Source organism: Callithrix jacchus, chromosome 2 (assembly GCF_049354715.1).
Source record: "Callithrix jacchus isolate 240 chromosome 2, calJac240_pri, whole genome shotgun sequence".
Taxonomy (NCBI): Eukaryota; Metazoa; Chordata; class Mammalia; order Primates; family Cebidae; genus Callithrix; species Callithrix jacchus.
This window is the reverse complement of record NC_133503.1, coordinates 56348997-56362502: the sequence shown is the minus strand read 5'-3', so window position 1 is coordinate 56362502 and position 13506 is coordinate 56348997. Positions and strand designations below refer to the sequence as shown.

Below are 13506 nucleotides of genomic sequence, written 5' to 3'. Positions count from 1 at the left end.
GTGGACTTTGGAGATTTGAGGGGAAGAGTGGGAGGGGAGCAAGGCATGAAAGACTGCCAATCTGGTGCAGTGCATACTCCTTGGGCGGGTGCACCAAAATCTCACAAATCACTACTAAAGAACTTACTCATGTAACCAAATACTACCTGTACCCCAATAACTTATGGAGAAATAAAAAATGAAAAAAAATAAACCAATCATATCAATCTCATACAGTAGATTTGAGGGTAAGCTGGTGGCCTAGTTCTGGATAAGTCAAGTCGGTCAAGAAGGGCTTCTCTTCCCAAATAAAAAGTCAGACTAACAATGTGAAAGCTTTTCTATCTCCCCTTTCCCCTTCCCGAACATGAACTTGATGTCCAGAAGTACCTCAGCCCTCCTGTGATGAGGGTGTGACAAACCAGCATAGAGGAACAGAAAGAGAAAAGTCTGGGTCCTTGATATTTTTGAGTCCCTGGGCTGTCTACATCCGGGCTTCTTGTTATGAGAGGAAAAACAAACCTCTTATTGTTTAGGCTACTATGAATTGGATTTTCCATTCCTTCCAGTTGACTGGATTCCTAAGTGACTTAAATGATTGTTTTGGAGATAGACTCATAAAAAATTTCTATTTCTATTTTATTTGCTAGTCAAATTTGCACATCACCATACCCAGCTAATTTGTCTACCAAACCCAGCCACTTCTGAGTAACTGTACTCTATCCACAGCCCGAGGGCTGAAACTGCAAATGGAATGGTGGCATTCTGCACAATGGGATCCTTCTTCTCCAGGGCAAGGCTGATCTCAGGGTAGCCAATGACAGGGAGCAGCCAGTGGAAAACAATCTGAGGCCTGTCTTGGAAAATGTGAACCAGAGGGGCTCAAGTTCTCCCTCAGGAATCTGGCATTTAGAATTGAAAGAGTGAGTGAACTCTGAGAGCTAGGTTGGGGGTCACTTAGAGGATTTGGGGCTAGGGTGTATAATAAGGATCATGAGAAAGTTGGTATCATGAGAAACCTGGTCAGGGGAGAGGTTGAGAGACGGACAGAAAGAGATACCCCAGAGAAGAGCAGAGGAAGTAACCCCTTGACGTTTTCTAATGAGGTACTGAATCCAGACTGCATGTGCCCTTGTTGGGGCAATTTGAGTGAATCTCAATATTCTTGTCCTGAAATCAGCTTGAATATACTAGGTAGTAAAAGCAATATTTTGAGTTAAGTTTTCAATGTCTTCCAATCCCTCTTTTCTTATATGTATAATGTCAAATGTAATACCTCCTTTATGGGTTTGTTGTTGGGATTACACGTGAACAAGACCTAGCACAGTGCTTAGCACATAGCTACAGTTGAATGAATGTTAATTCCTTTTCCATTTCCCCAGCGCCTAGGTTGTGAGCGTAACGAGGGCAAGATACAGCAGTTTGTCTGATACAGCAGTCTTAGGGTTTAGCACCGTGCCTGCACATAGCATGAACTCAATGGGTTGGCAAACGTTTTCTGTTATGACTAGATAGCAAATACTGTTGGCTTTGTGGACCATATGATATCTGTTGCAATTACTCAATTCTGCTATTGTGGCATGAAAGCAGCCATATGCTAAAAAATGGACATGTTGCAATAAAAGTTTCTTTACAAAAGTGGATGTTGGGCTATATTTGGTCCAAGGGCCATAGTTTGCTGACTCTTGCTATTGATGATGAAGAAATGAATGAATAAAAATGAACGAAAGGGATTTTATTTAAAAATGCCATTTACCAGAAAGAAAGTACTGGTTACTATAAAGGACTCTTTATCAGAAAACCTGGATTCTATTTTCATCCTATTACATGTCTTTTATCTTCTCCCGCCTCATGCCTTTATTTGTAAAATGGGGCCTGATAATCCCTCCTTTGTTTAAAGATTTGAAACTGTTCTGTAAAGGTAAAATCTAGCCTTATTTGTCTTTATTCTCAGCGCCTAACAGAATTCCCACGTCTAAGCATAATAGTTGACAAGCACTTGCTCAATGATTGCAAGTTTGAGGTGAATCAGGGGTTTGGTGAAGCAGGTGGTTGAACAAGATAATAGCATAAATTCTTTTATTACTTATTCGTGTATTTATTTTTTGAGACAGTGTCTTGCTCTGTTGCCCAGGCTGGAGTGCAGTGGCATGATCTCGGCTCACTGCAACTTTTGACTCCCCAGTTTCAAGTGCTTTTCATGCCTCAGCCTTCTGAGTAGCTTGGACTACAGGCACACACCACCATGCCCTGCTAGTTTTTGTATTTTTTGTAGAAAGGAGGTTTTGCCATTTGCCCAGGCTTGTCTCAAACTCATGAGTTCAAGCAATTCGCCCACCTCAACCTCCCAAAGTGCTGGGATTACAGGCATGAGCCATGGTTCTCAGTCCTAAACTCTTAAAATTGGGGAGGGTAACATGGAGAGAAATGCCAGAATATAGGTGATGGGAGGATGGAGGCAGCAAACCACATTGCCATGTAAGTGCCTATGCAACAATCCTGCATGTTCTGCACATGTACCCCAGAACACAGAGTGCAATAAAAAAAATATGTATATATGTGTGTGTGTGTGTGTGTGTATAACATCTTAAAATTGGAAAGACTTTAAAATCATCCAGCCAAATTCTCACTTTGTAGAGGTTTTTTAGTAGATTTAAGATTCCAAATGACTGAAAACCCAATGCAAATTGACTTAAGCCCAAAAGGGAATTTATTGCCTCATTGATGTGCTTTGTTTAGGGATTCCACTCATGTCATAGACCTAGGCTTGCTTAATTTCCTCACTTGCTTTCTGCTTGATTGCTTCTCTTATGAGGTAGGCTTTCCTCGTTGGTGGCAAGACTGCTACCATTAGCTTCCGGCTCATTTTCTCACAGCTCAGACTAGAGAAAAATAGAGAAGGTCTCTATCTCTTAAAAGTCAAAATAAACATCTCAAGATTGTGTATCCTTGACTTCATTTGAGTCACTTGCTTATCGATGAGCCAATTGCACCCATGAATGAAATCAATGTCACCTGAGCTGCATTGACTGAGAATGAGGAAAGTCTGGTTCCCCAGAGGCAAACTTCCAAATGCAGAAAATGAAGGCGGCAAATACATGAAACACCCATCGCTGCTTAGGAGTCTCTCAAAAATATGCTTTAATAAGAACTGAGCATCGTATATTAGGCTGTTTGTGAATATTCTGAAGCCTAATCATGGACTCTAACTTAGGAAGAGACTACCAAAGTTAGCCTCATTTTTCATGCTAGATTACTTTTAACATTTACATTCCTAAAACAAAGGAATGTGTGCATTTAAAAAAAAATAAATTTTATTTTAAAGCAGTTTTAGATTTTCAGAAAAATGAAAGGTAATACCAGAGAGTTCTCATGTTCCCATACACTTGTGTCCCCTATTATTAACAGCTTATATTAAGGTGATATGTTTATTAAAAATAATGAACCAGCCAGGTGCGGTGGCTCATGCTTGTAATCCTAGCATTTTGGGAGGCTGAGGTGGGTGGATTGCTTAAGGTCAGGAGTTCAAGACCAGCCCGGCCAACGTGATGAAACCCCATCTCTACTAAAAATACAAACAAATAGCTGGGTATGGTGGCAGGTGTCTGTAATCCCAGCTACGCAGGAGACTGTGGCAGAAGAATCACTTGAATCTAGGAGGCAGAGGTTACAGTGAGCCGATATCATGCCACTGCACTCCAGCCTGGGCAACAGAGTGAGACTCTGTCTCAATAATTATAATAATAATAAATTAATGAACCAAGATGAGTACATTATTATTAACTAAAATCCATACTTTATTTATCTTTTCTTACTTTTTAGCTAACGGCCTTTATCTGTTCCAAGATCCCGTCTGGGATACTACATTACATTATTTATTTATTTAATCTTTTAAAAATAGAGATAGGGACTCACTATTGTTGGCCTGGCTGGTCTTGAACTCCTGAGCTCAAGTTATCCTCCCACCTCAGCCTCCCAAAGTGCTGGGATTATAGGTGTGAGCCACCGCACCTGGCTTGTTTTCTTCATGATTCGATGTCATTGGGTTTTGAGGAGGAAGTCCATAGAGGTAAAGTGACCCTTATATTACATCATATCAAGGGTACATATTATCAACTCAACTTATGGCCGATGTTGACCTTGATTGTGTGCCTTAGGTAGTGTATGTTAGTTTTCTCCGTCGCCCAGCAAATCCCCACTCTATGTGTTGAAGGAAGTCACCAGGTCAAACCCACACTTAAAGAGTGGGGATTTGTGCTTTATCTCCTTGAGTGGGGAGCATTTACATAAATTATATATAATACTTCCGGGCAGAAGATTTGTCTATTCTCCCCTACTTATTCGTGGATTCAATAATTTACTTCTTTCAGTATGGCCTCAGATATTTATTTTATACTTTGAATTATAATCTGGTATTCTTTTATTTATTTTGTTGCTCATGTTTTCCAGCTTCGAGGTGGAGCTCCTCCTTTGCCCTTTAAAATAATCCCATCATTAGGGAAAGTTTTTTTAATTTTTAAATTTTTAAAATTTTGTTCTTTTGTTTTTTAGCACCTTCTTGCTTTTACTTACTGACATTGCAGGATGCTCCAGGCTCATTCTGTATATTTTTTGCTTCAGTACTAGAATCAGCCATTTCTCCAAGAAGCTCTGGTTCTTTTTATGGGAGGGTAGAAGTAGAAATTAAGATGTGGGTGCTAGGTATGCTCAATACATCCATTTTATTTATTTATGTATTTATTTATTTAGAGACAGTCTCCCTCTGTTGCCCAAGTTGGGGTGCAGTGGTGCAAACTCGGCTCACTGCAATCTCCGCTTCCTGGGTTCAAGAGATTCTCCCGCCTCAGCTTCCTGAGTAGCTGGGATTACAGGCTCGCACCACCATGACCAGCTAATTTTTGTATTTTTAGTAGAGATGGGGTTTCGCCATGTTGGCCAGGCTGGTCTTGAACTCCTAGCCTCAAGTGATCTGCCCACCTTGGCCTCCCAAAATGCTGGGATTAGAGGCATGAGTCACTACACTCAGCCTCGATATATACATTTTTAAAAGTTAAGTTGTAAAAGGTTTATAACTTAAAAAATGGCAAATTTCTTTCCCACTTCTTTGCATTAAATTTAAACTCGTTTGAGCTTGTTCTTCTGGTTCTTACCTTCATATTACTCATAGTGTGTTTATGCTGGTACTGTCTGATAGATACATTTGAGACACTATTTGTTGATTTCTTATAAAGGTGAATAGACTTTGGCTTTCTTACACCCCTACCCCACTTCCTCTCTACCAGTCTTTCCAGTATAGTCATATCAAAATTGGGTGTTAAGTTGTGGCACGGTGGCTCATGCCTGTAATTCCAGCTCTTTGAGAGGCTGAGGCAGGCAGACCACTTGAGGCCTGTAGTTTGAGACCAGCCTGGCCAACATGGCGAAATCTTGTCTCTACTAAAAATACAAAAATTAGTCAGGCGTGTGCGTGCCTGTAATGCCAGCTACTTGGGAGGCTTAGGGATGAATCGCTTGCACCCTGGAGGCAGAGGTTGCAATGAGCCAAGATTGCACCACTGCATTCTAGCCTGGGTGACAGAGCAAGACTCTATGTCAAAAAAAAAAAAAAAAAGTCTGAGTGTAGTGGCCCATGACTGTAATCTCAGCACTTTAGGAGGCTGAGGCAGGAGGATCACGAGGTCAGGAGATCGAGGCCATCCTGGCTAACAAGGTGAAATTCCGTCTCTACTAAAAATACAAAAAGTTAGCTGGGCATGGTGGCACATGCCTCTAGTCTCAGCTACTTAGAAGGCTCTGTCTCAAAAAAAAAGAAAAGTGTATGTTAAGCCAAGAGCCAGATTTTACATTATCATGATATGTAACTACTAATAGCTTTCATATTTAGCAAACGCACCATAATTACATTTCTTTTCTAATACAACATTTTATCTTTCCTGGTTGTAATAATTACCTCCGATTTTGTTTGTTTGCTTGTTTTTTTGAGATGGAGTCTTACTCTGTCACCCAGGAGTGCAGTGGCACGATCTTGGCTCACTGTAGTCACCACCTCCTGAGTTCAAGGGATTCTCCTGCCTCAGCCTCCCAAGTAGCTGGGATTACAGGCACCCACAACTGCACTTGGCAAATTTTTGTATTTTTAGTAAAGACAGTTTCACCATGTTGTCCAGGCTGGTCTGGAACTCCTGACCTCAAGTGATCTATCTGCCTTGGCCTCCCAAAGTGCTGGGATTACAGGCATGAGCCTCCACACTTGACCTTCATTGTCTTTTTTTTCTTAATTTCCCAAGTATCCATAAAATATTCATCCCATCACTGTGAGCAGTGGCTCTGTTTCCCAGGCTGGAGTGCAGTGCCGCAATCTCAGCTCACTACAACCTGCACCTCCCAGGCTCAAGCAATCCTCCTGCCTCAGCCTCTGGAGTAGCTGGGACCACAGGTATGCATTGCCACACCTGGCCAATTTTTTATATTTTTGGCAGATACAGACTTTCTTTTCTTTTTCTTTCTTTTTTTTTTTTTTTGAGACAGAGTCTCTGTCACCCAGGCTGGAGTGCAGGAGCGTGATCTCAGCTAACTGCAACCTCTGCCTTCTGCGTTCAAGTGATTCTTCTGCCCCAGCCTCCCAAGTAGCTAGGATTACAGGAGTGCACCACCACACCCAGCTAATTTTTGTATTTTTAGTAGAGACCATGATCTGCCCGTCTTAGCTTCCCAAAGTGCTGGTATTAGAGGCGTGACCTGCTGTACCCAGCTGATACAGGTTTTCACCATATTGGCTGGGATAGTCTGGAACTTTTGGACTCAAGCGATCCACCCACCTTGGCCTCCCAAAGTGCTGGATTACAGGTGTGAGCCGCCACACTCGGCCTCCCCTCTGAATTTTGAAGGCATTCATGCATTATTTTCTAGCTTTGTTGTTTGGAACCCCAATGCCATTCTAATTCCAAATCCATCAATGCAATATGTTGTTGTTCTGGAGTCTTTTTGTATCTTTTCTTTATGTCTGATGTTCTCAGAATACATGATGATGTCTTGCTTTGTGGAGATAGTTTCATTCATTGATCTTAGCATTTGATTGGCCCTCTCAATGCTGAGAGCCATGTTCTTTAGTTATGAGAGTCTTTCTTTTATTATTTCTTTAGTAATTTCCTTTCCTCTATTTTCTTTGGTAATGTTCTGAAACAATCCTGGCCCTTTGACTTTGTAGATAATTATATTTTCTAACAAATTTTCTTAACTTTATTTTTCAAACCTTTCATAAAATTCAGGGGTAGGTATAATATTTTTAATTTCTACGAGTTCTTTTCTAGTCTCTGATTTTTCATTTTCATAACATCTATGTTCTTTTTCATGGACGTAAAATCTTTCTTTCTGAGAAAATATTAGCTTTTAAAAATTTTTTTGAAGTTCTCTTTAGCTCACCCTGTTGTTTTTTTCTTTTTTATGATAAATATTTTCCTCAAATGTCTGATGATCCCTGGTTATCTGTTCTTATTTGAAAATGACACTAAAAACTAATTAAAAGTTCTGCATACATGGCTGAGGCTCATGAACTGGTGAACTTATTGAAGGAGGGTTGGGTGATTTTGTTGGGGAACACTAAAAAAAAAAAATCTGAAAATGTTTTATTGGGACCATTTAGTTTAGCCAGAGATTAAATTCTCCAGGTTCCTGGGGAGAATAGGGAAAGGATCCCATGGTTCTGTGGGCATTCAGGGGAAAGTTTCACTCTGAATCCCCTTATTTTCATCCCTGCCCATGTTAGTTTGGCTTTCCTGAGTCCACAACCTACCTCACCTGATAATTTAGATTTTTCACTGATACCTTCAGTAGAAGTAATGTTGAAATGTTTGACGTTTGTTGGCTGGTTACACTCAATTGAGGATTTTTAAAAATCTGGAACATCTGTGCAGTCTTATATTTTCTCTCTGGTACTAAGTAGGAGCAAGACACAGGTAGGCTTAGTCATATGGACACATTACCCAAAGGGTCACAGGTCAAAGGACAATGTAGTGATTTACCATAAGCTTTGGAATCAGGAAGTTCTGGGCTTCAGTGTCTTCCTAAAACTTTACAGATTTTTTAATTTAATTTTTTTATTAAACATTTTTTAAGATAAAAAATTGAGAGGGGGTTTTGCTATGTTGATCAGGCTGGTCTCAAACTCTCCTGGCCTCAAGTGATCCTCCCATCTCAGCTTTCCAAAGGGCAAGGATTACAGGTATGAGCCACTGTGCCTGTCTTCACTTTTCTTTCTCCATTATCAGGGCAAGGAGACCAGGGGAGAGGGTGAGGGAGAACCTAGAATGGAAATGGAGCCAACTTTTAGTCTGGGTTTTGGCCCCATGAGAAATCTACATGTAAACATTAGCCAGTGTGGAGAGTCAACTGCGCTTTGTAATAGGCTGCACAGCGGTTGGGACGACTGTGGCACGTGCATAGGTTATACAGGCAAATTTGCACCAGCACATGCATGGATGCTCATGCACATATAGGAAACCCACTATACACTATACACTATACAAAGAGGCACAAGTGTGCCCATGCCATCCCTCCACACACACATTAGTCACCAGGAGAAAAGGGCTCAGCACATTTCATCATGCTTCACCAATTGGGGGAAGCCATTTAGGACAGGGGAACGGGAAGATTATGAGGGAAAAAGAGAAATGAAACAAGAGTCCCACCCTGTCAGCATTAACTGCAGTATAAGAAATGGGCTCTGGATAGATAGACAGACTCCTAGCTCCGGTCAACCGTCAAAATGTCCAAAGAAACTCTTGTTCTCTGGCTGGTGATTGAGTTTTGGGGGCTTTATCTGAGTAAGTGTTCTGAAACCTTCTATGTAGAAGTTCCTGGAGGACTTGCTATTGTGTGATGGACTTCCATGCACTGGTTTGGGCCTCCATAAAGCACAGGCTCACTTCATTTCTGCATTCCTCCCCTCTCCCTTCTAGGCTTTCTTCTGCGGAGAGTCTCTCCTCCCCCTTACACAGAGGTTTATCCAGAGACGGGTCTGGAGGTTTTAGGCTGGGGTAACTTGGGTTTATATTGGAAATGGCAACTGAAGAAGAGACACAGAAATAAGTGGTCAGTTAAACTGGGGAAAAGAGATTTCCTCTATGGGTGTTATTAATATAATCAATAAGTCAGGAGAATTTGTTCTGGTGAGAGTTGTGATAATTCTTATCATTCCCTCTGTTTTTTAGAAGTTTTTGTTTGTTTTTTATTTTGTTTTGCTGGGGTGAGGCCTTATGGTAAGGTTTCTTTTCTGCACGTTGTTTTTGGGTTTTGGATGATGCAGAGGTACACACAGTTTGGCCAGTGAAGTCCTTTGCATCCTGATGGTATAGGGCCAAGTGTTCTGGCCTGCACTGCACTGCAGCTGCATCTCAGGCACTAAGTCTTGACACTGGGAATACATCTAAATTGCTCTGGTGCTCCCGTATTTGTCCCATAGTTGAAATGAGGGCCCTGGCTTCTTAAATGACCAGTTGTCACAATCTGTTCTTCTAGGATAAGATAATATTGAATAGTCCTTGAAGTTTTATAAAGTCCATGTTTTTTTAATGGATATATAATAACTATACATATTTATGGACTACTTGTGTGTTATTTCGATACATACATACAATGTACAATGATAGAATCAGGGTAATTGGGATATTCATTTCTTGAAACAATAAATTTCTTTTTTCTTTTGAGATGGGAGTCTTACTCTGTCACCCAAGCTGTAATGCAGTGGCATGATCTCGGCTCACCGCAATCTCTGCCTCCCAGGTTCAAATGAGCCTCCTGAGTAACTGGGATTACAGGTGCCCACTACCATGCCCAGCTAATTTGCATCTTTAGTAGAGATGAGGGTTCACCATGTTGTCCAAGCTGGTCTCGAACTCCTGACCTCAGGTGATCTACCCACCCAGCTTCCCAAAGTGCTGGAATTCTTTGTGTTGAGAACATTCCAAATGTTCTCTTCTGGTTATTTTGAAGTACACAAGAAATTATTAATAACTACTGTGCTATTAAACACTAGGATTTATTCCTTCCTTTTAACAGTATTTTTTTTTCTTTTTTCCACATGTTCTAACTAACTGTATTTTTGTACCCGTTAACCCACCTTTCTTTATATCCCTTCTTCCCTATTCTTTGTAGACTCCGGTGACTATTATTCTACTCTGCTTTCATGAGATCAACTTTTTCAGCTTCCATGTAGGAGCGGGACCACGCAATATTTGTCTCTCTGTGTCTAGCTTATTCAACTTAACATAATATTAATAAACTCTGTTTCCATCTATGTTGTTGCAAATGACAGAGTTTCATTTCATGGCTGAATAATATTCTACTGTGTGTATATATCACATTTTCTTTATCCATTCATCCATTGATGGACACTTAAGTTGATATATCTTGGCTATTGTGAATAGTGCTGTGATAAACATGGGAATGCAAGTATCTCTTTAATTGGTTTCCTTTCTTTGGGATATTATCGTCAGTAGTGGGATTGTTGGATCATATGGTAGTTCTATTTTTAGTTTTTTAAGGAATCACCATACTGTTTCCTATAATGGCTGTAATAATTTGCATTCTTACCAACAGTGTATGAGAGTTCCTCTTTCTTTGCATCCTAATTAGCAATGGTTATTTTTTGTTGTCTTTTTGATAGGAGCCATTTTAAAAGGAATGAAGTGATACCTCATTGTGGTTTGGATTTGAATTTCTCCAATGATTAATGATGTTAAATATTTTTTCTTCTACCTCTTGGTCATTTTTATGTGCAGAAACCTTTCCAACATGGTCCATGAGAAAACACCCACATTTAAAGGAAAATATACGTATTTGCTTGCCTGTCAAACTCGTATTATACTATTCTCTCTGCCATTGTTTCCTCGATAGTGCTATGTATCCTCAGGTCCCTACTTAAGTCAGGCTTTTCCCAGCCACCCTGTAGCCTCTGGACTAGGTTAGGTGTTTCTGCTCTGAGTTCTCATTCTCCTTGGAGTTCCTGCATCTGCAAACTTGTGACTCTAGCAAATGCTTGCTTACCTGTCTCTCTTCCCCGATACTCTGCAGGCCCCGTGAGGGCAGGCCAGGTCTGTTTTGAGGCTTGTTATATTTCAGCACCTAGTTCCATGCTTAATACATTATAGGCACTCAAGAAACAATCTACTATAGGCCAAGTGTGGTGGCTCACGCCTATAATCCCAGCACTTGGAAGGCCAAGGTGGGTGGACCGCCTTAGGTCAGGAGTTTGCAACCAGCCTGGACAACATGATGAATGAAACCTTGTCTCTACTAAAATCACCATAATTAGCTGGGTGTGGTGGCACGTGCCTGTAATCCCAGCTACTCAGGAGGCTGAGGCAGGAGAATTGCTTGAACCTGGGAGACAGAGGTTGCAATGAGCCAAGATTGCACCAAGGCATTCTACCCTGGGTGACAGAACAAGACTGCATCTCAAAAAGAGAAAGAAAGAAAGAAAGAGAGAGAGAAAGAAAGAAAGGAAAAAAAAAAAAAGAAAAAGAAAAAAATCTAAGAATGAAAGCAGTCCCTGTCACTTTCACACTTCTACTTTGGGTTTGGTATGAGCACCTCTTTGTTTAGATGTGAGAAAACTACCATCTGCCTTTTCATCAATGTTTTTTTTACTGACTTTGTCTTACCCTGGAAACTTGAGGTTTGGAGAGTTTTGTTAGGTTGAAAGCTGCTGGGGTCTATAGCACACTGGTTGAGGGGCTTTTCCAGTCCTGCTTGAAGGAGGCAGTACTTGGTAGACTGTTTTTTGTTTAATTTTATTATTATTTTTTCCATATGTGCCTTTTCTTTTTTCTTTTTGTTTTCAATTTTTTTGTGTGTGTTTTTTTTCTGAGACAGAGTCTCACTCCAATGCCCAGGCTGAAGTGCAGTGGTACAGTCTCAGCTCACTGCAACTTCTCTGCCTCCTAGGCTCAAACAATTCTCCTGCCTCAGCCTCCTGAGTAGCTGGGATTACAGGCATCCACCACCACACCTGGCTAATTTTTTGTATTTTTTAGTAGAGACAGGGTTTCACCATGTTTGGCCAGTCTGGTCTTGAACTCCTGACCTCAGGTGATACACCCATATTAGCCTCCTGAAGTGCTGGGATTACAGGTGTGACCCACTGTGCCTGGCCTATATGTGCCTTTTCTAAGACGTCCAACTTAAAAGAGAGTGACTGCTCGGAATCACCAAGAATCAAAGCTGGATGTACTTTTAAAAGGTGCCCTTCACTCTGCAGATGGTGATTTTGAGACTCAGACTGGGGAAGAGCCAGCCTTGCTCAAGGTCACCAGCTAGGGAAGGAACAAGCTGGCATAAGGACCTACGTTGTATCCAGCATTCCAGGTAGCTCCACAGAAGTGAAATTGATTTGATACCAGCAATTACTTTACTGAGGGATACTTTTGCAATAGACAGGAACCATTTTTTGTCTTAGTTCCAAATTCTAATGTCCTTGGTTATGCGTATTAATACTTTGTTAATTTCACGTGGCATTTGATACTCCTCCTTATGTGGACCTTAGCACCATTTGTGAGGTGAGTATTATCCCCTTTGTCTTGTGATGATAATGAGTTCAATATTACCATGGCTTTCCTCCAACAACACAAAAGCAGTAACTGGCAGGATGGGGTTTACAATGTGAGCCTAATGGATGTTTTTCCTGCCCTACCCAGTGCCTGCTTCCTTTTTTTATATGAATTTTTAATAAGATGAGTAATACAGAGACACTCCTGGTGAAAATATTAAAATGTTATAAAGCCAAATGCCCTTTGGACTACTATCCCCAATTCCAGTCCCTTTCCTCTGATCCTGGGGGTAACTGACACAATGAGTTTGGTGTCTATTGCACCAGTTTTCTGTGTATTTAATTTCAAATGTCTGAGCCCACAAAAACAAAGACAATTGTTTTATTTATTTGTTTTACAAGAAGGGTTTTATATTTTATGTCTTGTTTTGAAATTTGCCCTCTTCATCATTAAATGGCTTGGAGTCTTCATGTCAATTCACGTAGGTCTATGTCTAATGCTATTAATCTACATAGAATTCCGTGGAATAAATATACCCCAGTTTAGCCATTCCTCATATGTACATTCATTGTCCATTTCATTCACATATACATGGAGGCTGCAGTCAACATTTGCAAATAGGCATCTTTGTAAACATGTGTTTTTCTAGGGTAGATAACAAACATGAAATTGCTAAGGCATATCTAGGACTCATGTATAGTGAATATTTAATAGAAACTGCCAAATTTCCTCGCAGTGTGGCTGTACCAATTCATGCCCCCATTTCACTCTGATTTGTCTCAGGAGGCTGAGTCCTTTCCTAAGTCCCTTCCCACAAGTATCTTGGAGCCCTGTTTACTCACGCCTTGGTCAATATTCAATATGTTCAGTGTTCTAAGTTTTTGCCAGTCTAATGGGTGAAATTAATTGGCTGCTCCTATTTTCTTATCTATAAATTGCCCATTATGTCTCCTGCTAGTTTCTCTATTGGATTTTTCTTATT

General features: G+C 40.6%; 1 protein-coding gene across 12 annotated transcripts in view; it reads left to right on the top strand.

Annotated features, from left to right (window-relative positions):
• The window catches only part of TIMD4 (T cell immunoglobulin and mucin domain containing 4), a 122638-nt gene that overhangs the window by 72210 nt on the left and 36922 nt on the right, over positions 1-13506 (top strand). For 4 of the 12 annotated variants that reach the window (XM_008988780.5, XM_035289425.3, XM_002744433.7 and 1 more), the window contains exon 1: positions 8716-8801. The exons of the other annotated variants lie outside the window; for them this stretch is intronic. In XM_008988780.5, the coding sequence (XP_008987028.1) occupies positions 8744-8801 (58 nt within the window). In that variant the 5' untranslated portion in view covers positions 8716-8743. Of the gene's footprint in view, positions 1-8715; positions 8802-13506 lie in introns of those variants that run through there. 12 annotated transcript variants of the gene reach the window in all.